At 33.1% G+C, this 26,145-nt stretch overlaps 1 protein-coding gene across 1 annotated transcript in view; it reads left to right on the top strand.

Annotated features, from left to right (window-relative positions):
* LOC145301772 (E3 ubiquitin-protein ligase TRIM37-like) overlaps positions 1–26,145 on the top strand; it is a 126,174-nt gene that overhangs the window by 87,171 nt on the left and 12,858 nt on the right. The window contains exons 13-18 of the mRNA XM_080144598.1: positions 1,366–1,423; positions 2,743–2,888; positions 16,967–17,067; positions 18,666–18,764; positions 22,143–22,258; positions 23,338–23,610. Of these exons, the coding sequence (XP_080000724.1) occupies positions 1,366–1,423; positions 2,743–2,888; positions 16,967–17,067; positions 18,666–18,764; positions 22,143–22,258; positions 23,338–23,610 (793 nt within the window). The remainder of the gene's footprint in view (positions 1–1,365; positions 1,424–2,742; positions 2,889–16,966; positions 17,068–18,665; positions 18,765–22,142; positions 22,259–23,337; positions 23,611–26,145) is intronic.

Raw genomic sequence — 26,145 nt, 5'->3', positions numbered from 1 at the left:
ACATGACTCACACGCAATCCAATCAGCTGATCTTGACTTCTGGTCAACGTGTCCACACTATAACTCACCTCTCTCTCTCTATCCATTCTCTAACATCCCCACCTCTTGGCAAACTTTCACAAAAACACTCGACCAGCTATGACCACTATATATGATTTCCCCCACTCTCTATCTGTGCCTAAATCTAAACAGATTCCATGAACAAAGCTTTTTTTCCAGAACTGCCCACCTGTGGAACACTGTTCCACTGTCCTGCTTCCTGGTTGAATACAACATAACCTTCAAATCCAATGTTTGAGCCGTCCCCATAAATAATCAAATTCTACCTAATTTATACCATTAATGATTATTACACTATCACTTTACATTCATTAACTCTTATCTTTGAAGTCGTCTTCGGGCCTTGATAAGTACAGTGCCAGCAAAAAGAAAGTCTGCACTTGTAATTTTTTTTCAAAAACTGCAAATTTAAGCTAAATTGAATGTAACTGTTTAAACAACCTATACCACATTTGATTCGTCTTTTATTCCTCTATAATTTTACCTGTTCATATTTGACTTTTAATTGAAATATTCTAGTGTTCACGTCAATTTAAAAAAAAAAAAATAACAGGTAAAATTATAGAAGAATAAAAGGCCAATCAAATGAGGTATAGTTTGTTTAAACAGTTACATTAAATTTAGCTTAAATTTGCAGTTTTTGAAAAAATTACAAGTGCGGACATTCTTTTTGCTGCCTATGTGGTTCTTTGTAAAAAAACAAAAAAAAACAAAAAAAAAATGCAGCACCCACTTTGGACAAATCTTTTTCATTGACAAATGTTCATATAAAATGCTGAATACATTCTGCCTTCTAATATTTTCAACATTTCTGCGACTTTAATTTACAATCCTCCAATATGAATTTGTGGATGTTTTTTTTTGTTTTCCGAGGACAATTACTGAATTTTTGTGGTTTGGGCGTTTAACATCATTCATATCTGTACAACTATGTATAAAATCAGCATATCAACTCTTGTCCATTCTTTCTGATGCAGTAGAGTTTGAATAACACTTATTAAGCTATTGTTTTGCTTGATTAGTATTTTTTTTCATCAGAAAGAAATACTTTATCAATATAGGAAATTCAGATTTTTCCATATTTTCAATATTCAACATTGGCTTTATTTAAATTTCTAATCATATAATCTGATTAAGCTCAAATTTTAACATGTGCCATTTGAAGGTTAGTACTCTATAAAAATCATAACTGTACTAAGATCATTTTTAAACATCTATATAAGAGAATATTTTTTGTGTTCAATCCGTTAACAGAATGTTCTTTTTTCTTTCTTTCTTAATGTAAATTTTCTTTTAATTTTTCAGAGATTAGCTCTTGAAATGTCACGTCATCAAACATCTGCAAAGAAAAATGGCAACTTAGGTGAGTTTGTAATTTTTTTTTTTTTTTTAACAACATATTTTTTCTTTCTTACCCTCAATCTCTCTACATCATCAGCTTAATGTAAACCAAACCCATCATTCTGTAGCAAGATGGGATGTCTGAAAATAATCCTAAAAATAGAACTGTCCACAAAGTTAGTAAAGAGAAATCGTAAGATTCCATTTTGAAGTTAGAATAGGATTAGAACTATGTGTTCAGAATGTTACATCACAGACAGGAAGTCTCAAGTGACATTTAACAGATAAGCTGATAAAATCTTTCTTATTTCTGAAGGGCAAACGAGAGCAGATGTTTGGGGCAGCTGTTATCTTCCCTTTGGTTAAAGATTTTACGTAAACTGTAAAAGAAATTGTTAAAGCTGAAAGATTGTGTGCGGTTGTTATTTGTAACTTGTGCAATGTCTGTTATTTAAAAGAAAACCATGATTATTAACGAAGGAAAACAGAACATTCTATATTCACAATGATGACCACCCTTGCAGCTGTACATTGCTACAATTACGTGATATTAGATTAACCATGGAAGAGAAATAGAGCTGTCTGTTGGTTATGGTTGATGACTATGATGCCTGATCGGTCAATTTCTGAATGATAACATGACTCTCCATTTTGGCTATTGTGTTAGGTGATTGGAGAAACCCAATCCAATCAACCTGTTATTTTTCTAATATGAAGATTTTTGCTTTTGTGAAAGTTAAAAATAATTTATGAAATATTTCCTGTTTGTCTAAATCTAATCAAAATAAATTGTAGATTGTGGCATGAAAAAAACTGACAAAAATGAAGAGAGTATATTAAGAGAATTTCCTTTTCTTTTTTCCGTTTCTTTCTCTTCCTGTTTGATTCTGCCTCATTTCAATCTTGCCTTCTAATAGGTGTTTTTTGATTTTATTTAAAAATAAAACTACTTGATCAATTTGTGATTTTTTAAATACTATGTTTTCATTTCATTGTAAGTATTTAAATACTATGTTTTCATTTCATTGTAAGTATGTACATCATAATGTTTTTGTTTTTAATATAGGAGTAATTCTGGGCATGCCTTTCTTTTGTGATAACGCCAATCTGATTTAAAAAAAAAAAAAAAAAAAAAATGCATCCATTCAACTTGACTAGTACGTGATGAAAACGATTTGAATCATATGCATGATAGCCACAGAATCTATTATGATGTATCTAAGAATTTCCATAAAATGTATAAAAATTGTTTAAATTTAATTTATTTTTTGATGAATCAATGTTGAACTTTTTATCTTCAGATTCAATGATTTTTTTTTTAATGATTTTTTTTATCTTCAGATTTCCAGATTTGTGATAATCCAGTTTCTCATCATGCAATTCTGCATCCCAAACCAGTCCGACCCACCGTGCCAGAAGTGGACCATCCAAGTACGGATGTGGATGATGATGATAGAGAGTCTGAGACCAGCACGGAATCAAATGACGTATGTTACCTTCTGTTAAACTAGCAGATTTATCTGGTGTTGCCTCAGCATCAAACACGTTGAACATAACGAATGATAGTTGAAAAAATTATGATTCCAATATTTTGTTTTGTAATCACACTGTGTTGAAAATTTGGGTACTTGTGTAGATTGGCGATCTGTTAAACGAACACATTTCAACTGAAAACCTTATTACATACTTAAGTGTTATGTTGAAATTTGTATAAATTTGAAAAATTACGAAAAAAATTATCAAATAGAAAAATAAGTAAAAATAAAATTTATTGAATTATCGAGTTTCATCGTTGACAGTATGACAAACTAACATCTCTTTTGACTTAAATTAAGGGCTCGCCATCTTTAAACGGAATGTGAATGAGTTTTGTTAAAAACACACTGAACCCATCTTTTACAGGATCGTTTTTCATAATTTTTAGAATTTATACTAATTTTGACATGTAAATACATAATGTTTTAAAGTTTTATGATAGTTTTGAGATGAGGGTTGATTGTTTGTAATGTTTTGATCGGATTATTGTTCTCATCTCGAGTGTTGTTTGTGTAACATGTCGGTCTGTTGTTCCAAATAACAACCAACATGCGTGAAACTGAAGGCCAAACCAACCGAAACGTTGCACAAATAAAATTCAAGATGAGAACAATAACCCGATCAATACAAGTAACATAATGTTTCACGTGAAATGCATTGGTTCAAAAGGTAACCAATCTACACAAACACCAATTTTTGATTTGACAGGAGAAAAACTTAACGTGAACGATTTATTGGAATACACAATTGTGTAATAATAAAAAAACCTAAGTTGTTTTGGTTGTTAGTGGATGAGTTTGACGAGTGTTAATTCTGGTTTGCCGAACTTTGGAGATTTATTGATTTGGAGGGACTCTTGTTTTAAATTTAAAAAAAAAAAAAAAAAGACAGAAAACGAATGCCAAGAAAGTATAGTTCTTGTCCAGAATTCCCCATATATTAAAAAAACAAATGAAGAAAAATCTGTATGATGTACATACCGTGATGAAACAAAATATCATATTCCAAAAATCATTAAATTGATAAAGTAGTTTTATTTTTATAAAGAAATTTTTAAGCGATTAATGGGAATTCATAGACATTACAACAAAAATTTAGCAAGTATGAATTATTGTTTTATTTTTTTTTTGTGTGTGAAAGTTATGCAGGAGAGAACCATCTGCTCAGATGAACACCTGCCATGAAAGTAATGATAGACTAGAGCCAGGCTCACAAAGTCTCTTAAAAAAAAAAAAAAAAAAAAAAAATGTTGAACAGAGCATGGATTTAGGTTGAGAATGTAGACCAGCTAAGAATCTGAACGAAAAAAAAAAAAAAATCATACGAAGAAGGAATAATATCGTATGAATGACAATTCCTGGGTGAAAGCATGAAAGTGAAAATTGCTCAGACTTATTTATAGATGACTATTAGAAGCTGTGGAATCTGAAGAAACATGCAAATTAAAATTAACAATAAAATCCATGAATATTTAAAGAAATAAACAACTTGAAGCATAAAGTTTTTCCAATTGATCAGGTTTCACTAGAGTATTAGAATGTGCTGACTGCTCCCCTTGCAGAGAGTAAAAGTCCCTCAAATGGGGTTACCTGTTGGACATGGGTAACAATCCATAATGACTTAGGATGGGATCTTGGTGGTTGAGCAGTCTATGACTTGTGTGAAAAAAAAAAAGCTGTGGCCTTGCAACACACCACTTTGGCCTTTACCTCAACTAGACGGGAGGGTGGAGAGGCCCGATCCAATCAATCGGCTAGTCATGCCAAAACGTATACACGCAAATGTCAATTACAACATCTAAAAAGAAAAAAAAATGAAGTCTAAAGATAATACAATATCTTGCTACAAACACAAGCAAACCAAATAAGTATTAGGTGGTGGCAAAGGTCAATCAATTGCTGAGATAAAACCACACAACTGTTCCCTACCCAATGTTTCTATTAAACTGGAAAAATGAAACTAAAAGGAATCGGGAAGCGATGGTACAAACTCAACCGATTTTTGTATCCTTGGGAGGAAAGGATGATTGGGTGTTCCCCTAACATCTCCTACATTTGGGCTCCAGGTGGGGAGCAAGAAAGATGAAAAACTAATCAACTATACATAGATCTAATAATTAAAAAACCCAGAAAAACCAAAAGAACACACTCTGATGTTTTAGATGTCACCAGCTCAGACAGTAAGCAAGAATTCAATCCTGAACATATAGATAAGGAAAATTTCCCAAGATTCATAGTTTATTGAAATCTTGGAATGGAAAAAAGACCAGTGATTTGTCTCCATTTCTAATTGAAAAGGTATTGACCCAAAATAGCAACCCAAAAACAGTAAAAAAAAAAAAAAAAATGGCAACCTACTTGTTACAGATAATTACAAAGACGCAAAAAACCTTAGGAATGGAAAAATTCCATATTTATACATGCAAGACATTTGCCCACGAAAGGTTAAACGCTTCAAAAGGTGTCATAAGAAGCTATGAACTAACCTTAGCTATGACAGAAGCAATAAAAAATGCTCTAAGAAAACAGTAATTGATCACATCCAAATCAACATAAAAAGGAACGGTCAATCCATACCTATGACTTGTATATTAACGTTTAATACCCTTAAAACTCTAAAAGAAATTAAAAGTGGATATAGAATCGAAAAAGTGGAAATATATATACCAGCCCCTCTGAAATGTTTTAAGTGCCAAAAAGCTGGGCACCATAGAGAAATTTGCAGAGGGCACAAAAAATGTGGAAAATGTGGTCTAAAAGAACCCAAACACATTGAAAACGAATGCCCCAATGAAACTAAATGTCCAAATTGTCTGGAAAACCATCCAGCATACTCCAAAATATGCAAAACCTTCAAAAAGGAAAAAGAAATTGTGGAAGTAAAATACAAAGAGAATATATTGTCCCCTGAAGCAAGGAAAATGGGAGATTCCTACCAAAAAAACATCACAAAAAATTCAAGCCAAACCACCAAGAGTTACTCAAACTAATTTCTGAACTCAAAAATCTGAAACTTAAAAAAACAAACCAAAATGAAACTAACAAGAAACAAATACTAGTATTGTGGAAAACTCGATTAAGTGACCAAAACGTTATTCTGCTCTTTGGAACTGTTTTTGGTTCCAAAGAGCAGAATAGAATCCGATCAACAAAAACTACAAACGTGATCCAAGTCATGAAGAAGGACAAAAACAAACATTAAACACACAATATCAGGAAAGATGGAAGCAAAACAGGAAAACACAAAACCTCTTTCTAAAAACCAAAATAAACAAAAAAACAGAAATAGTATTAATTGAAAACAAAAATAAATTTGAATTAATCAAGACCAAAAGTCGGGAAGGATGCACAAGACAGAGCAGATAAAAAAAAAAAAAAAAAAAAAACCTCAGCAAGATTTCTGAGCTAAGACACAGACACTAATAAGACATGCACCCACTACATCCAAAGAGATGGAGATAGATGAGAACTAAAAAAATATAACTAAACCCAAAACACCCAAATAACAAACTAAAATACAAAATATGACACACAGAATCACACCGGATAGAAATAAGACAAATAATATAATCCAGTGGAATTGTCATGAGCTCACTATTCTACTCAATAAATTACTCCCAGTAATAGTCTGTCTCCAAGAAACATTTCTGAAATCAGATGACAATATAAAAATTAAAAACTACAATCAGTATAACTATATACACAACACTGGACTCAGAGCCTCTGGAGGTACATCAATTCTTATTAGAAATGACATACCCCAAAGTCAAATACAACTTAATACTAAACTGCAGGCTACTGCAATAAAAGCAACACTTCACAAAACTATCAACATTTGCTCACATACCATCACATGAAAGCATCACAGAAACAGATTTGACCAAACTAATAAAACAACTTCCAAAGCCATACATCATTATGGGAGACTTAAACAGCCATAATGAGATATGGGGAAGTGAAAAAACAAGCAAAAGGGGAAAACTATAGAAAATATAAATAACGAAAACCTATATCTGTTTAATGATAAAACACTTATTTACACCTAGGAACTGGTACATTCACATAAATTGACCTAACATTGTATGATCCAACACAGAAGATTCATATGGAAGTGATACCTTTCCCATTATACTTGAAAATAATGAGCCAATGCCAGAAAACAAAATGTAAATGCTGGAGTCCCTCAAGGGTCAATCCTGGGCCCAACTTTCTTCCTGATCTACATCAATGACCTCCCTAAACACATACTTAAATCATTCGTTGACATCTATGCTGATGACACGACCATCTACGGCAACACATCAAAGGCTGTAAATGACAAAGTTCTCTCTGATTCTCTCTCCTCTGATCTCGAGCGCGTGGTTCAGTGGGGGAAGATGTGGCTGGATACCTTTAATGCATCCAAAACCAAACTCCTATCCTTACATCATCAATGCTCTGATCCCCATCTGGCATCAATTGAAATGGATGGCTCTCGTCTGGGTGAGGCCCCGTTTTTTGACAAGCTTCTGGGTTTGACCTTTACTCCTGATCTGAAATGGAACACTTACATCAAGTCTGTTGCCAAGGTCGCTGGAAAGATGGTGGGATCCTTCTACCGCTCCAGAAGATATCTCACTACTGATGCAATTCTCTATCTATATAAAAGCCAAGTACGTCCAAGGATGGAATACTGTTGCCATATCTGGGCAGGAGCTGCTAAAAACAGCCTATCCTGCCTTGACAGAGTACAAAATAGACTTTGTGGCTTAGTGGGGGATGCCCTTTTCTCTACCCTGCAACCTCTCTCCCACAGAAGAGACGTTGCGAGCCTATCCTTGTTTTATTGTTATTTCCATGGCTGGTGCTCGTCTGAACTCCAATCTCTGGTCCCCCCTCGCCAATCTTTCACAAAAAACACCCGTCTAGCTGAATCCACTGTGAAAAATTTCCCCCACTCTATATCTGTGCCTAAATCAAAACGCGGATTCCATGAACAAAGCTTCTTTCTTAGAACTGCATGCCTGTGGAACTCTGTTCCGTCTGCCTGCTTCCCACCGGACTACAACTTGGATGTCTTCAAGTCCAATGTTAACAAATTCCTAATGAAGCGCCCCCTTAAGTAAACACTTCATCAAATCTCCACACTAACGTAATGTACTTGCAATAACCCTTATCCCTGAGTGGCTTCCGGGCCTTGATAAGTGGTGATCACTGTGTAAAAAAAAAAAAAAAAAAAAAAATATCCCAATGGAACTTCGTGAAGGCTGATTGGGAAAAATTCCAGTTTATGCCATACAAAACTAACATCGGAAAATAATTCAAATCAAAATAATATCATGTATTTTATATTTCTATAATATTGCTACCTCCCCAAAACATAATAATCCTGGTTTGATGAAAAATGCAAAGCAGCAATCAGAACTCGTCGAGCTATACTAAGGAAATCTCGATAAATATAAAACCAGTAGAGCTAAAGCTCGCAAAACCATGAACTGAACATCATGGAAAAACTATGTATCAACAATACAAAAATTAAAAAGGTTTCGGACATGATCTGAAAAATCTCAGGGAAAAATAACAGCAACCCTACTAAACACCTGATCTATAATAACCAAAAAATTACTAGCAAGAAAGAAATGGTAAATTGTCTTGCTGAAACTTTTGCAAAAAACTCCTCCTCCAAAAACTCTAACAAAAAATTCCAAATTATTAAGGAAAAAGCAGAAAAGGAAAAACTCCAGTTTCAAACAAATAATACAGAAAAATACAACCAGCTATTCTCTAAAAATGAATTGAAAAGCTCATGACTCGGCTGTTGGCTCTTACTAAATCCACTATCAATTTATAAAACAATTTCCTGATACATCTACAGACTAGACTGCAAATATTTAATGATATTTTGGAAAGTAGCAACGTCCCTGAAATATGAAGGCAGGCCATAGTGATACCGATACTTAAATCATCAGAGGACTCTACAAATACCATGAATTACCTATAGCACTCACTAGCTGTGTTTCCAAAATAATGGAAAAATGATTAACAGCCAATTAGTACGGTACCTTGAGACAAATAATCTGATTAGATTATCAGTCGGGATTTCAGAACAAAAGAAGCCCCATAGACCACCCGATTCAGTCAGAAACTTTCATCAGGGAAGCCTTTTCCACGAAAGAACATCTAATAGCAGTCTTTTTCGATATTGAAAAAGCATACGACTCTGCATGGAGGCATGGTATAATAAAAGATTTACACGAGCTACGATTAAAAGGCGGAATGCTCATTTTCATCACAAATTTTATGATAGACAATTTAATGTATGACTAGGCGATACCCAATCCACTAGTAAAAAGCAAGAAACAGAGGTACGACAACAAAGGTACGACAAGGAAGCATCCTGTCTGTCACACTTTTTAGCATCAAAATAACATTGTTAAAAATACAAATACAGGAACAGAATGTGCCCTCTATGTGAATGATTTTCTGATCTGTTATAGATCAAAATATATTCCAAGGATAGAACGCCATTTACAACTTTGTCTAAACAAAATAAATGAATGGGGGGGGGGGGAAATGGGTTTAAATTTTCAAAAGAAAAAAACAAATCCAAAAAATGCACCATGACCCAATACTCAAACTGGACAATGAAATAATATCTATAGTTGATCAGTATAAATATCTGGGCATCATCTTTGATAAAAAGCTAACATACATTCCTCATATTAGATACCTCAAACAAAAATGCAACAAAGCCATCCAACTCTTAAAAGTAGTAGCTCACACAGACTGGGGTGCAGACTAAAACTCAATAATTAAATTATACAGATCCCTTGTCAGATCCAAGTTGGATTATGGATGCTATATTTATGGATCTGCAAGAAAGTCTTGCATAAAAGAATTAGACAATACGTCTCCAAGGGCCAAGATTGGCTCTAGGAGCTTTCCCCACCTCCCCAGTGGAAAGTGTATATGTAGAAACAGATGAACCCTCATTATCATTTAGAAGAGAAAAACTAGGACTACAATATTATACAAAATTGGCTTCTTGTCCAACTAATCTTGTTTATAAAAATTATTCCACCCATAGTACAAATTTCTTTTTGATAGAAAAGAAAATGCTATAAAACCATTTAGCCTATGGATGGAAGAATCCATAAATAAAACCTAGATAGACATCGCAACAATACACAAATTTGTAAAACCTAAATATCCCCCCCCCCCAGCTGACAAAACAACCAAAAATAATATCAGACCTAATTAAGTATCCTAAAACAAAAACCAATCCAATCCTATCAAAAAAAAAAAAAAAAAAAAAAAAAAAAAATTCCAAATCAAAGACTAGTGGGACCTGTAGAAATTCCACAGGGGACTCCTTCATATATATTAATGTTGGCATTCTGTAAATGTTCAGTGTAAATGAAGATGCTCTGATATGATTGTAGCTCTTTTGTTAAAACTGCAAAAGTATTTATCTAAGCAAGCACGAACGCCTGTAAAGCCCGGTTGTAAAGTACGCTTAAATATATTTTAATTCTTGCAGATTTTGTATATATTATTATAGAGTTAATGTTCTATCGATTTTTATATATTATGAAGTTGCGATTTAAAAAAAAAAAAAAAAAAAAAAAAAAAATTAAAAACAAAAATATCCATATGATTTGGGTGCATCAGCTTGAATCAAAACCGAAATAAAAACTTATGAAAATATATATATTTTTTCATATATATAAATAGTTCCTTCAGCCATAATCGAAACCAAAACTTGTGAAGAATTCTTGGTAAAATTATTTATGACAAGAAATGGGAGTACATAACAATTAAACGACCCGGATATAAGCGTGACACAGAAAATAACACACATGCTATCGTACTGATATATAGATAAATATCCCAAACACGTAACAATTTCTACAGACAGTTCAAAAGATGGAGATACCATTGGATGTGCAGCTATACACAGTAAAACAATCCTATACAAAAGATCACCAGACAAAGCATTCATCTACAGTGCCGAATTATCAGCCATTTGTATGGCACTTGACCATATAAAATCTTCTAAAGATGAAGAATTCATTATCTGTTCAGGTGCCAGATCAGTATTTGAAATGCTGGAAAACAGGAAATCAACGTATCTAAAACTCACCAAAATCCGAAATAGAATTGATATTTCTAAAGATAAAAAATCTTTTGTTGAATACCCACTCATATCAGCATAAAAGGGTAACAATAGAGCTGACAAAGCAGCAAACGCAGCATTAAAATTGACCACAACTAAAGATGAGTCGTGTCTTGTACTAAAAACAAACTGTAGCAAATCAAGGAAACCATAGGAAAATAGAAACCAAACAAAAGAATGACCAGAAAGGAAGTTATAACTAAACTTGGAATAGGTCATACCTCTATAACACACACTTACCTACTTAAAAAAGAAGTCTCATTCTGCATACCCTGCCAGGAACCATACACAGTCAATCATATACTAACAAGATGTGAAGACTTGAAAACAAACCAACTGAATCTATATAATGCAAAAACAGTAAAAGACATATTCACTCATGTAGACCAAACTACCCTCCTCAAATATCTGAAGATAACAGGGTTACTCAACAAAATTAAAAAAAAAAAAAAAAAACAATACCTTATCTAACTATATAAACATAGACACTGAACACCATACATACATAAAACTTATAACTTTTAATGTATATATAACAAAAAGACTCAGTCATTAAATGACTACTAAGGTTGATATGCCATAAAATGAATCAATCATAAAATTAACAAAATGGACGTATTTTGAAAAACCCTGCATCAATAATTGACCTAAATCGTGACTGTAGCAAAATCCTATTTACTGCTCATATTACATTGTTAAATGAATTGAAAAATATTAATATTAGCATTGTTAATTATTTGAACAATTTTTTTATGTTTTGTTTTTTCTATACTTTTTAAAACAAAATATTTTTTAAAACAAAATATTTTTTAAAACAAAATATTTTTTAAAACAAAATACTTTTTAAAACAAAATACTTTTTAAAACAAAATACTTTTTAAAACAAAATATTTTTTAAAACAAAATATTTTTTAAGACAAAATATTTTTTAAAACAAAATATTTTTTAAGACAAAATACTTTTTAAAACAAAATATTTTTTAAAACAAAATATTTTTTAAAACAAAATATTTTTTAAAACAAAATACTTTTTAAAACAAAATACTTTTTAAAACAAAATATTTTTTAAGACAAAATATTTTTTAAAACAAAATATTTTTTAAAACAAAATATTTTTTAAAACAAAATATTTTTTAAGACAAAATATTTTTTAAGACAAAATATTTTTTAAGACAAAATATTTTTTAAGACAAAATATTTTTTAAAACAAAATATTTTTTAAGACAAAATACTTTTTAAAACAAAATATTTTTTAAAACAAAATACTTTTTAAAACAAAATACTTTTTAAAACAAAATACTTTTTAAAACAAAATATTTTTTAAGACAAAATATTTTTTAAAACAAAATATTTTTCTTGTTATATTGCTCAATTTACACAACACAAATATTTGTTTGCATGGCTACATTTAGCCATACATTTTTTAAAATCTTAGTTACCCAAAACAAAATTGATATTAAAGTTAATATTTATGCGGTTTTATTTGCATGTATATTTTAACAGTGTAGTACTATGAGGTGCCTTCAATAAGTTTCCAGACTTTTTTCATATGGGCACTTTTATTAGTACATACATGAAACTCTCATCGCAGTCATTGGGAGCAAGGTCTGGGCCATAGGGAGGATGAGGACCTGTCTTGATGCCCATCTTCGTCAAATAGTTTGTGACAAGGATGGAGTTGTGGACTGGTGCATTCGCACAAATCTTCCGTATCTTCAGTTTTCTGCAAATAATTGTAAACAGTTCCCATATGGCATCAAACTGTTCACTTATTGTTTCTCTCGACACACAACCGCCCTTATCCATGAAATTCTTTATTTGGCCAATCAAATTTGGTGTTCTGACTTCCTTACTCCTCCCACACTTTTCATCTCACAGACTTCCTGTCTTTCTTTAATCTCTTATGCCACTCAAAAACTGACGCTCAATTCACGCAAGATGGTCCCAAATCAGTCTGAAGCATTCCATATGTTTCTATCGCATTTTTTCAAGTTTAAAACAGAATTTTATTGCATATCATTCTTCTAAAGTGTCCTCACGTCCAGATTGTATTTTTGAAATTCACCAGCTATAATAATCAGGCTTTAGTAGGGTGTATTCCAATTCCTGCTGTAGCTATTCATTTGAATCTGAATTCATAAAAATTTGTCAGTCAAACATCTTTCTACTCATCTCCCTTCATAATGACCCCACTAATTAAGTCCCTGATAGTACAGCTGCTTCAAAGTGGCACTGTGCCTTGTTTGGGGTGAAAATTGGTTAGTCATCTCATAAGATGTATAACAATAACATACTGAATTTTCAAGAGTCTACAACAATTTTAAATGTCTGTACAAAAAAGTCTTGAAACTTAATTGAAGTCATTTCTTATTTCGACGTCATTATGTAATGATCATTATATTTACACTTTTGCAGTTTCTTTTGTTCATTGTTATTTATTACTTCTTATGAGATTAATTACTAAACAATTATTCATTAGTGGGCGATTATTTTTTCTCTATAATTACATAAGTTGGTATTAACACTAATAGCATTAGAATTATTAGCAGTATTCTTAATATGTATTAATTTATTGTTACTATTATTATTTATTAATCAGGCGTTTACATGTTATCCATGCAAACATAACCAAGTTTAATGCTATTGATAATGTTTATTATTCGAAAGAGTATTTTACTAAAAACCTGTCCACCTCAAAAGCATGTGGACCCGATCTCATCCTGGCTGTGCTATTAAAAAAAATGCTCCACTGAGGTTGCTCCAGTTCTCTCCAAACTTTACAACAAATGGTTTACCGAATCTTATTTTCCTGACTGCTGGAAAACTGATTCTATCATACTAGTTTTCCAGAATTCTAGCAAATGAACAGACCCATTAAATTATCACCCTATTAGCCTTCTCCTGCTTTTTGCCAAAATATTTGAGTCCATAATTAACCAAGCTCTAGTTCATCACCTTACAGCTGTTAAACTTCTGAGTGACCAACAATATGGATTTAGGCAAACCTGTTCCACAGTAGATATCCTAACTGTAATCTCTGAACCTATATACTATACGCTGGACAAAGCAGGGGAGGGTATAGTGGTAGCCCTAGGTAGATCTAAGACTTTTGACAGAGTATGGCATGATGGTCTTCTAAGGAAAATCAGATCATATGGTATCACTGGGAGAATATACGGCATAATCACATTGACACACTGATTCCCGTCAGATCACCGAAGTTAAGCAACGTTGAGCCTGGTCATTACTAAAATGGGTGAGCAATTTGGGAAGTCCAGGTGCTGTATGTAGGAGGACGTCGACACCTTCCTGCAAAAAGTAGCAAAAACCTAACGTCATCATCTCCCCTAACGGGGATATACATGCGACTGGAGACTGCTTGTGAATTTCATACTCCCATGAAACTTCCTCCTTGGGAGGAAGCCGGTTAAACCCTGAATAGGGTTGGTGCTGACTGTACACATACACACACACACTGGAAGAATACATAACGTAATTAAATCCTTAAGAGAAGAATCCAGGTTGTCGCGATGGTCATACATCTAAATAATGATATAAATGCGGGAGTACCTCAGGAGTTGATCCTTGAACCTTTATTATTCCTAATATTCATAAATGACTTCCCTGATAAAATTGTCTCCGAGATGAGTATATTTGCTGACAATACTACGCTGTATAACAAGCACGAGGGGGGGGGATATGAACACATATCTAAAGAAATGGCAAAAACACTAGAGGATGACCTCCAATCTGTAGTAGAATGGGGACAAAAATGGATGGTCACATTCAATGTTGCCAAGACTAAACTGGTTTCCTTCAATAATTACAAGAAACCTTCTCTGCCACCAATAGCTATGGCTACAGGTACATTACCTGAAAGTATTTCTTTTAAACTCCTCAGCTTAACGTTCACAGGGACCATAAGTTGGAACAGATACATTGAGAGCATTGCCAGGGCCGCTGCGAAGAAGGTGGGCTCGCATCTTTACACCGAAGACGCCTCATCCACGCAGAAAGAATCAATTTTATTCCAATCGATTCCATGAGTTTTGAAGAAATCATTGAACAATCCAACTACAAGCCCTTGTACCCCCTCAATGTAAATACCTCCGACAATCAGCAAAATTCCACCCTTACACAGTAACGACGGATGATACTAATAGGATAGTGAATTATGTAAATTTTGTCCTGGTTATGGATGGTTGATAAAACAAGAGCATGCTAACCCCCCCCCCCCAGATTAAAAAAGGTTCCATTTGAAATTCTGTACAAATTCTAGAGTTTGACAAAATACACCTGAAGGTCAGAGGTTACATCGGCTGAAACGTGAAGATGGGAATAATCTAAATCATGCAAGGCAACGTTTATCAAATGATTAAAATTTATTTAAATGAAAATTTATTTAAATGAAAATTTATTTAAATGAAAATTCCAAGTGTGAAGTGTGAAGCAATAGTAATAAAAAAAGCAAAAAAAACAAATTTTTATGAAATTGTGAACCGATAAAAGATAAGTCATTTTTAGAGGAACAGAATCATCCCTCCCTCCCCGAAAAAAAATAACTCTATCTATATATCTCTAAAAGTGAAAGTGTCTGTCTGTGAGTCTGCACATTTCCCTACACAATAACTTCAACTTTCAGTCTAGACTCGAAATTTGATATACAGGGTAGTGAGATTTGGGAAAATTTTTGTAATCGGTTTTCAGATAGAAATTTGGCTGTTAAGGGGTCAAAGTTCAACGATTTGACCTTTGAGAACTCTACCAAACTCCTCCGCCAATTTTGGGTCTAAACACTTGAAACTTTAGATATAGGTTCCTTGGACATGGATCTAACTTAATAACTTGAGTTGAGCCCAAAACAATAAATGTTAAGGGGTCATAATAGAGGTCAAAGTTTAAAAAAATTGACCTCTGTGGTCTCTACCAAATTATTAGGTAAAAATTTGTATTTGATGTGAGATCAAAATAATAAATGTTAAGGGGTCAAAATATGGGTCCAAATTAAAAAAAAAAATTGACCTCTGCAGTCTTTACGAAATTACTCAGACAAATTTTGGTCTAAACATTTGAAATCTTACATAAAGTGTATTCACACGTAGGGAAAGTTATGAACAGTACGTAGGACCCGAGCAAAGTCTGGCTGAACTGCTAATGTACCCATAAAGTTACTCCTTCGTCCGCACTATATTGTTGCACATGTGATGATCCACAAACTGGTCTGGTGGTATCAGATCAGGTTGTCTGAGGATATTGGCTTCCTGACTTAAAATACACTAAACATTGATAATTTTTCCTTTTCTTTTTGCAAAACTTTATCATGTTCTGCAAAGTCAAAAAAAAAACAACAGCTTTCTTCTATAAAACAACCAAACCAAACACCATGGATAAATATTTGAAGATATTATAAAGTTGAAGCATAAAAACATTTTACCAAAATTACTGGATTTTACATTGAGTAACCATTTTTGTTTTTTCCTTCACAAAAGAATCGCCTTTTATCAAGGCCCATAGGCCACTCGAGGATAAGGGTTAATGAGTGTGCAGTAGTCATTGGGACAATAGTGTAGCAATTTTTAGCCGTGGAAATTTGGTAAATTGGATTACTTAAAGGGACAGCTCATCAAGAACTTGTTTACATTGGACTTGAAGACGACCATATTGTAGTCAGCTGGAAAGTCAAAAACAACTTTCTTCAACCAAACCAAACCAAACACCATGGATAAATATTTGAAGCATAAAAAAATTACGAGAACTACTGGATTTGGCGTTAAATAACCTGAAAAGGGTTGATATGCCATAAAACAGAACAATCAAACCACAAAGTAATTTTGAATAATCGTTTAAATCTGATTTTTTTTTTTTTTTATCCTCAGGTCTTAAGTGAAATAGAAGAATTGGATGACACCACAGATGAGATTCCTTACGAAAACATCACGTACAGCAATGATGAGAATGATATTGATGAAGAGACAATGTAAGTGTTTTTGTCAGCAACAACCTCCCATTCTCCTTCCTCCACCTTTTTGCTGTTCAACCTGCTCATTTATAATGTCTCAAGTTTTTATGCTTCTTGGAATATTCTAAGCAACCGTAACATGTATGGTCAGCAAGAACACATTTTATACAGCTTTCTAAAAAAAGTGATACTTTAAATTTTTGTGAGAGAAGACAAATGAAAGGTGGTTGGCAGTTTTAATGATCTCGACGGAGTTTTAATGTTATGTTTGTCTTTGACCAGATTGCTGCAATCTATTTTTTCTATCTTCATTCCTATTGGCATCATCAACAGCAAACTTGAGTAAAATCCAGGTGCTTCTTAGTTATTTGAGCAAAAATCAAAACATTGAATGTAAAGTCAAACTAATAGTATCTACTTATGTCCCAGTAATGAACATATCCAAAAATAAAATTAAAATAGAAAATTAATCATTCATGGAAACAGTTTTCGAAGACAATTAGCAAAAACTGAGTTTTGTTAAATTGGCCTAAGATTTTCGGTTTTCAGAAAATGATTATCTCCCTTGTCATGATACAAACTCTTCTGTTTATCTCTTTAGCAAAACTCAATTTTCACTAATTGTCTTCAAAAACTAGTTTCATTACCTTATCATTTTTCATAATTTTTAGATATTTTAATCATTGCGACATAAAAATTAAGTAAATACACTGGTTTTAATTGAAATTCAATATTTCAAATTTTGATCTAATAACGAAGAAGCATTAAAATCCACTATCTCACATTATTTTCCCAACCTGCAGGCATATATTTATCATTGCCTGCCTATCTATCTGCACACATCGACGTTTCATAACGTTCCACCTTCCATAGCCATGTTTTCTTGTACATTCAGTATATTACATTTACAGTCATCATCATCACCATCACCATCATCATTACATTTGGTTTACTGTCTGCTTTACATGCTGTTATGTGTTGAACAGGTTTTAGAAATTCACTTCCAAACTGATCTATCTCTGTCCAGGTCTTATTTTTCCCTCTTTCTCTCAAGTTCACTAATCACTTCCTTCCATATTTTCCTTGGCTTTCACCTGGCTGTTTCATAATTGCAACTGTTGAATGGTTATAAAGATTTCTATTTATGCAAACATTATTTGTCTACACATTCGCAAAACCTGTTTTGGTGATGGTTATGAGAAGTAATATCTCTACAAGGTAACATTTTTTTTTCTTTACACCGTCATTTAATATTCGAACAAATAAGTTTTTATGACTATAATATATTAACAAGGATGAATGTTCCACACTTCCAATGCTTTTCTTGTCATTGAAATCTGTGAAATTGTTTTATTTTCAATCAAATTCATTGTCTGCTCTAATCTGGAACTCACTATGGTACATCGGGAGAAAGCTTCTAATGCCTCCCCACAGTGACTTAGTCCACAGTAAATTGTCGTCTACATTGCACTGTGGGGAATCTACTGTTGATTTTATATAAGTGCATTTGAATGAAATTTTAAAATGTTGGCCTAGACATTTTGGAGTCCAAAGGGAATGAACTCTCACAGATGTGTGGTACCTTTTATTTATTAGAATTTTTTTTATCATCTTAGGTCAGTTGATAATGATGTTGGAGATAATGAAATGGAATCTCTAACTGCCTCTGGTAGCGGCAAATGTCAACCATCTTGCCACAGTGTTGGGGACGGCAGGTAAGTTCCGGGACTTCTCATTTGATTTATCGACAAGTATTTCTTTCAGATGCATTTTTTTATTTTTTTTATTTTTTTCTCTCCATATTCGATGTTGTGTATCACATACGCTAATCTTTTTTGTGTATTTAAATCTGAACACCTGAAGAGAACCATTAAACATTCAACAAAAAACGTCTTTAAAAATTGAATAGAAACCGTATGGACAATAGAAAAAAATAAAAAGATAAAATGACGTTTGTGATAATTCTTTGTCCTAAAAATTTGGACACGTTCGTTTTTTAATTTTTTTTTTTTTTTACAAGGTGGTCGCCACTTATCAAGGCCCGGAAGCCACTCAGGGATAAGGGTTATTGTAAGTTCAGTACGTTAGTGTGGAGATTTAATAAAGTGTCTACTTAAGGGGGCGGTTCATCAGGAATTTGTTTACGTTGGACTTGAAGACATCCAGGTTGTAGTCATGTGTGAAGCAGGCAGACGGAACAGTTCCACAGGCGTGCAGTTCTAAGAAAGAAGCGTTGTTCATGGAATCTATGTTTTGATTTCGGCATAGATAAAGAGTGGGGAAAGTTTTTGACAGTAGATTCAGCTAGACGGGTGTTTTTTGTAAAAGATTGGCGAAGAGGGACCAGAGATTGGAGTTCAGACGAGTACCTTCCATGGAAATAACGATAAAACAAAGATAGGCTTGCAACGTCTCTTCTGTGGGAGAGAGGTTGCAGGAAAGAGAAAAGGGCATCCCCCACTAAGTCACAAAGCCTATTTTGTACTCTGTCAAGGCAGGATAGGTTTTAACAAAGAGTTCAAGGTGAACCCAGCTAGCCAATTTCTATGCTATATCAAGTCTCTTGAGATGAATAATGGATATTGAAGTCTTCAGATAATGTTTTATCTTCCCTGGCTGCCAAACATCGTTAAAATTTGGGATTTTGCCTCTTTGTCTTTGAAGTTTGTATCGCCAGATTTGAACTTATAAATCATCTTGCATTTATTGTTTCTTTACCAAAAAGGGTATTAAGATCGTAAAATCGTGCTTCATTCCGCCATTTTTCAAAGTGGTAGAACATAATGTAACGAATGTGGATGCGATTTTTGGTATACGTTCTGAAAGTGGGAGATTATTTTCATCTTGTATAAGATTTTGTCCATCACAATTTTTTTTTTAAATAAATTGTGAAATGTGTCATTTTGAATCATCAGAAATTGTCAAGTTTTAAATGCATCAAATTTTTTTCTAAAATGATTTTATTTTTCAATTGTTAGAATTTTTTTTTTTTTAATCTTTATTTCATCCCAAACAAAGCACAGTACCATTTTGATGTAAGGGGCTACTATTTGGGACAAAATTTACAAGATGTCTGTTCACGTTACACTTGAATTTCTGCATGTCAGTACAGTCATGGAAGTAGGGAATTTCAAAGTCTAGCAGTTTGAGGATAGAAACTGTTTATCTAAGGATTTCGGGCATCTATAAATCATTAGTGTAGGGGTGGGATTTTACTGCTTGTTGGGTTATTCAGAGATATTTACGTCGAGGGTGCACAACTGCTTTCTGTGTGTATTATTTAACTTGAGTTGTACTCAAATAGCTTCTTCCCCAGAACTGCTAGACTTTGGAATTCCCTTCCGGTTCCTGCTTCTGCAGCTGTATTGACATGCAAAAATTCAAGTGTAATGTGAAGAAATCTTGCTGCTCAACTCCCTACATAGTATCTCTGCAACTTATGTCCCTGATAGTAGCTCTCTACATCAAAGTGGCACTGTGCCTTGTTTGGGGTGAAAATGTAATTTTAAAAAAAATTTAAAAAAAAAAAAAAAAAAAAAAAAAAAAAAAATCAACTCCTAGACCATCGGAATGATGGGGGGGGGTATACATTTCCTAAGCTTTACAAGTTATGTTCAATATATTGAATACAAAAATGTTGGGTAGATCTACTAGTATGGTTACATGTGATATTAACATACCACTGTCAGTAATTTCCCCCACTCTTTATCTGTGCCTAAATCAAAACATAGATTCCATGAACATAGCTTTTTTCTGAGAAGTGCACGCCTGTGGAATTCTCTTCCGTTTGCCTGTTTCCCACCTGATTACAACTTGGACGTCTTCAAGTCCAACATAAACAAATTCCTGATTAATCACGCCCTTAAGTAAGACGCTTTATCAAATCTCCAATACCAACTATTACTACGATATTATCCCGTTGATTATTGTACACAAAATAACCCTTATCCCCGAGTGGCTTACGGGCCTTGATAAGTGGTGATCTCCATGTAAAAAAAAAAAAAAAAAAAAAAAGTGATGGAGACTGATTTGCCTGAGATGTGAAGTTCATGCAGTGCTGCACGAGTGAATGTAATTTGTGAAACTTGCAGTCATCATCACATGTTGTTCACTTCACGTCTACATTAGTGATGAGACGATTCCAAACGTTCTTCCAGATTTTAATACAAATATCAATTCTGTTCTACAAATTCTTCAAAAATCTCTAAATATTTAGCTATAGAGTTGCTTTTTATATTTAATTTTCAGATTACCATGAAAATCTGTAATATTTTTGCAACCGTAAGAATACATGCGAGTGGGGGAGGGCAGTCTATATATTTAACTTTTACTAGTTGTTTAAAATCAATAAGTGCTTATTTTATCATTAATACCAGAAATAGAAAATGTTTTAAATAAAAGAAAATAAAAAAGAATCCAATTTTAGCATTGGAAAATAAGTACATTTTTTTCCCTGATGCCAATCCAGAAACCTCAAAAGTTCTGATTTTTACAATTTCGATTTGTTGTTCCAACACTAATTTTCAAACTTTAATTGGAAAGAGAATTTTTATGAAAAAATTTAAACAATCCTTATTTTTGTTGAACAGAATTTATTGTAAAATCAGCTGCAATAATTATGCACCAACTTGATATTTAAAAAAAATGTCTTCTCTTATCATCTGGTTATATTTAAAACTGAGAAAACATAAACAGATCCACTCTCAAGAGGCATTTGTTCAATGTGTTGGATTTGGTGTGACAGATGAACAAACAGAGGCTCTCCCCCATAAAAAGTAAAAGACTTTATTTTTTCATAAAATTTTTTTTTACATAAATGAAAAAGAAATTCATTTGCTTAACAGAAAACTCAAATTGTATTATTTGGATTGTTCAGACTATTGTTCTCATGTTGATTGTTTTTCTTGCATTTTGACCAATGTAACCTCCGATTGTTTTCAGGTGCATTTAAAGACGGAGGTTACATCAGCCAAAACATGAGAAACACAACCAACATGAGATCAATAGTCCAAACAATCCAAATACAAAAAATAATTATCAATCCTCATCTCAAAAGTATACAAACATCATACATGAATGACTTTTCTTTATAGCGTTGAACAGGATGACACAACATTGCTGTTTCAATTATTGGGTGATCGTTCAAACACAAACGATGGAAACTGGCCACACAACTCTGCCGTGAACATGCCGACGATGAATAGTAAAGGTGACTTTTTTTCTTTTTTTTACACAAACTCTTAAAATAAAGTTTTTTTGATAGATTTTATGCCATTTTGCTACAAAACAAAAACAAAAAAAATGTTGTTTTCTCTCTATACCTATGTATGTATATTTATTTTTCTCTGAATGAGAATTTGCTAAAAAAATTTGAAATGACTTTTTCAAACACTTCTAAAAGTTTTAATTTTTTACTATTAAAAATTAAAATGGCTGACTGGTTTACAAAGAAACTAAAATACATAAGATAAAAAAACAACTTGTATTTAAAATTTTGAAGTTTTACAACTGCTTTCTTCATCAGTCTATTTAAGTTACTGTTAATATTTTATCTTAAAATCAAATGTCTGTAAAGGTTGAATATTTTTAAAATAAAACAAATGTTGCTTTTTTATTTAAAAATCATAATTCAATATTTTCAATAAAAGTATGAGGATAACAAGAAGCAAAGTATAATCTTTAAAACTAATATTGTGGCATCATACGTTACGATGACGTTTGTTCCAAAATTAAAGCCTCCTATTTTTTTAAATTTATTTAAAGAACTACAAAAATTTGGATGATATTAAAAACAAACGATCTTTTGTGCTCCAGAATTTGTTTGTACATAATCATCACCATTTTCGATGTAATTTTTTCCCAGGAATTTAATGAACGATCTCTGCTTCTAATGCACATCCATGATAGGGATTGCTTTCTTATTTTCACACTGTCAATATTTGCAACAGAGTGATGAAATGAGTCATGAATGCATAAGCTAAGACATCATAACAATGCAATTTGTAATCTCCACTGATCCATTCGGGTGGAATAAAAGAATAGGAGGCATTACTTTTGGAAATGTATGGTGGAAATCTTGAAGTGTCTTATAATTACAGACACGAGTTAATTTTCGCTTGCGTTTTTGTTTGTGACAATTGCAAAAGATAAAATGCAATATTTTTTTTTTTTCAAATGAAAGTCGATAGCATTAGATGTACAGATGTGAATATGCGTTTAATTATACGTTCCCAAATCCGATATTGTATTTGCTTGTAAAAATTAAAAACGAAATCTCTATTTGACTAGATAACCTGGCAGCTCCTGATAATCACAGTTGGCTAGAAGGAATGCCAGCTGCCTTTCATATGCCTCCTCATGAGCCGAGCTCCAAGAACCGTCGGAAAGGTTCAAAGAAAAGCCTGTTGCTCGTTTCTTCAACGGAGGAAATGTTGGAACATATCCAAGCCCGTTTCTCAGAGATCACCGCCAGTACTTTTAACCATTCTGAACGAGAAACGGCGCCTATACCACCACCCCCACCACCGCCGCCTCCACCTTCTTCACGTGAAAGACACTTTGGTAAGTAAAAGAAATTTCTCTCAAGGGAAACCACTTTGATATTTTTTTTAAATATCCTGTGTAATCTCCTTGGTACTCTTAATTCTTAGAGATTTTATTGGTTTGTCTATAATAAATCAACAATATAGATCCACATTGATTAGAACCTTGCAAGTGCTGCTGTACTATTTAAAAATAAAATATTTTATAAAGTTAAAAAAATTTTTTCTCTTGTCTAAATATAAAAATCTTAATCCTTTTATATTTAGCTTTTTACATAAATCAAATTTAACCATGGACAGTTTCTTTCCAAAGGCTTTCCATTTGTGAACTGCTTTCCTGAAGATTACAATATGATTGTCTTCAAGTTCAAGGTCAACAAATATTTATCAAGCTGTCCTCAAATAGTCAAATTTTGTCCATTGTGGCCATCTTCATCAATTCTTTCTGATGTTTTGTCGTCCAATTGATATTCTCGTTTACCCATTTATCCTTGAATGGATTTTGGCCTCTGTAAGCGGTAACTTATTAATATATAAAAAAAACAAACTTGGTGCACATCCAGAACTTTGAAAAAAAAACAAAACAAAAAAATATGATGTACATAATTGTGATGGAAAGATAATATTGTATTCTAAAAATCAGGTGAATTAGTAACGTAGTTTTACTTCTATGAAGAAAATCGTTTTTGCACAAATTTGAGTTTCCCAATGCTCTCCCCCTCTGTTAAGAATGGCATTTTAAAATTTTGCATGTTTTAATTATTTAGAATTATCTTCCTTGTTCCTTCAGAATGTTTTCAAGATGGCATTGCAATACTATCACTTTATTTAGCCCGAAAATTTAATTTTCTTCAAAAATAGCTGTTCAATCAATTTCAATGGTTTTTGGAATATATTTTTCCATCATAGGTATGTACACCATACAGATTTTTCCTTATTTTTATATTTTCATATAGGGGAAAATTCTGGACAAACACCAAAATTTGAAAAAAAAAAAAAAATCTTAGAATTTTTTTTTTTTTTTTTTTTTTGAATTACATTTTCACCCCAAGCAAGGCACATTGCCACTTTGGTGTAGGGGGCTACTATCAGGGGAAACAACTACTGGGGTACTATGTAGGGATTTGGGCAGCAAGATGTTGGTTCACGTTGCACTTGAACTTCTGCATGTCGGTACAGTTGGGGAAGCAGTGACCTGGAATGGAATTTCAAAGTCTAGCGGTTCTGGGGAAGAAACTACTGGAGTAGAAAGATCTTTTACATCTAGGGATCTCTACAGTGTGGGGGTGGGATTTTGCAGCTTGTCGGGTCTGTCGAGGGTGTTCACGTCGTGGGGGCACAAGTGCTTGCAGTTCATCAGAGCATTCACCATTAAAATACTTGTAGAACAAGCAGAGGGATGCAACGTTTCGTCGATGGGACAGAGGCTGAAGCTTAGATGCCAGTTTAGGGCCTATCAGATTTGCGACTCTCTTTTGAACCTTGTCAAGGAGCGAGAGACTAGTAGCCAATGCACCAGCCCAAATATGACAGCAATACTCCATACATGAGCGAATGGTTGCCTTATAGAGGTACAGGATACTTTCGGGTGTTAGTAGTTTTCTAGCACGGTAGAGAGAGCCCACCTTCCTTGAAGCGGCCCTGGAAATGTCCTCGATGTAATTGTTCCGACTCATGTTTCCTGTGAACGTTAGGCCAAGGAGTTTGAAAGACGTACTCTCAGCTAAAGAGTCGTTGGCCATTGCTATAGGTGGTAGAGAAGCTTTCTTGTAATTATTGAATGAAACTAGTTTAGTCTTGGCGGCATTGAACGTGACTATCCATTTTTGTCCCCATTCCACTACTAATTGGAGGTCAATCTCTAGTGTTTCTGCCATTTCTTTAGATATATGTTCATTTGTTTCCTGTAGTGCCTGTTATAGAGTGTGGTGTCATCAGCATATATACCCATCTAAGAGGCAATTTTGTCGGGGAGGTCATTTATGAATATCAGGAACAGTAGAGGTCCAAGGATAGACCCCTGGGACACTCCCGCATTTATATCATATTGTTTAGATTAGGCACTGCCAAAAATGGCCGCAAAATCAAGTTGTTGTTTTTTAAAACGAAATTACATTTATTAAAATCCATTATTTCTGAGTAACTTTTTTTTTTCCAGAAAGATAAAACCCTGAATTTTATCATATAGAAATCAGAATAATGTAAAACTTTTTCTACTATTTTTAATTAAATTTTAAATGTTAAATTTTCCCCAAAAGTTAACAATTGACATTTTTTGTCTTGCACAAAAAACGTACATAAATATTAAAAAAAAAAAAAGGTTTTTGAAATAATTAATTTATTCATTTATTGTCTAACTAAGATTTAGGATGATTTTCTAAGAGAATATGCAAAAATATTATAATATAAATACCTGAATTTCAAATAATTCCACTTATTCATATAGGTAACCAGATATTTCGCGTCGATCTAGAGTCTAGAGCGACACTGTTTACGTTTGATAAGAAGAAAACTATGGAAGACCAAACAGGCCAAAAAAACTTATTTTTCAGTG

Source organism: Euprymna scolopes, chromosome 2, assembly GCF_053919585.1.
Source record: "Euprymna scolopes isolate OS-2025 chromosome 2, ASM5391958v1, whole genome shotgun sequence".
Taxonomy (NCBI): domain Eukaryota; kingdom Metazoa; phylum Mollusca; class Cephalopoda; order Sepiida; family Sepiolidae; genus Euprymna; species Euprymna scolopes.
The sequence above is the reverse complement of the archived record's forward strand: the minus strand, read 5'-3'. Positions and strand labels throughout refer to the sequence as shown.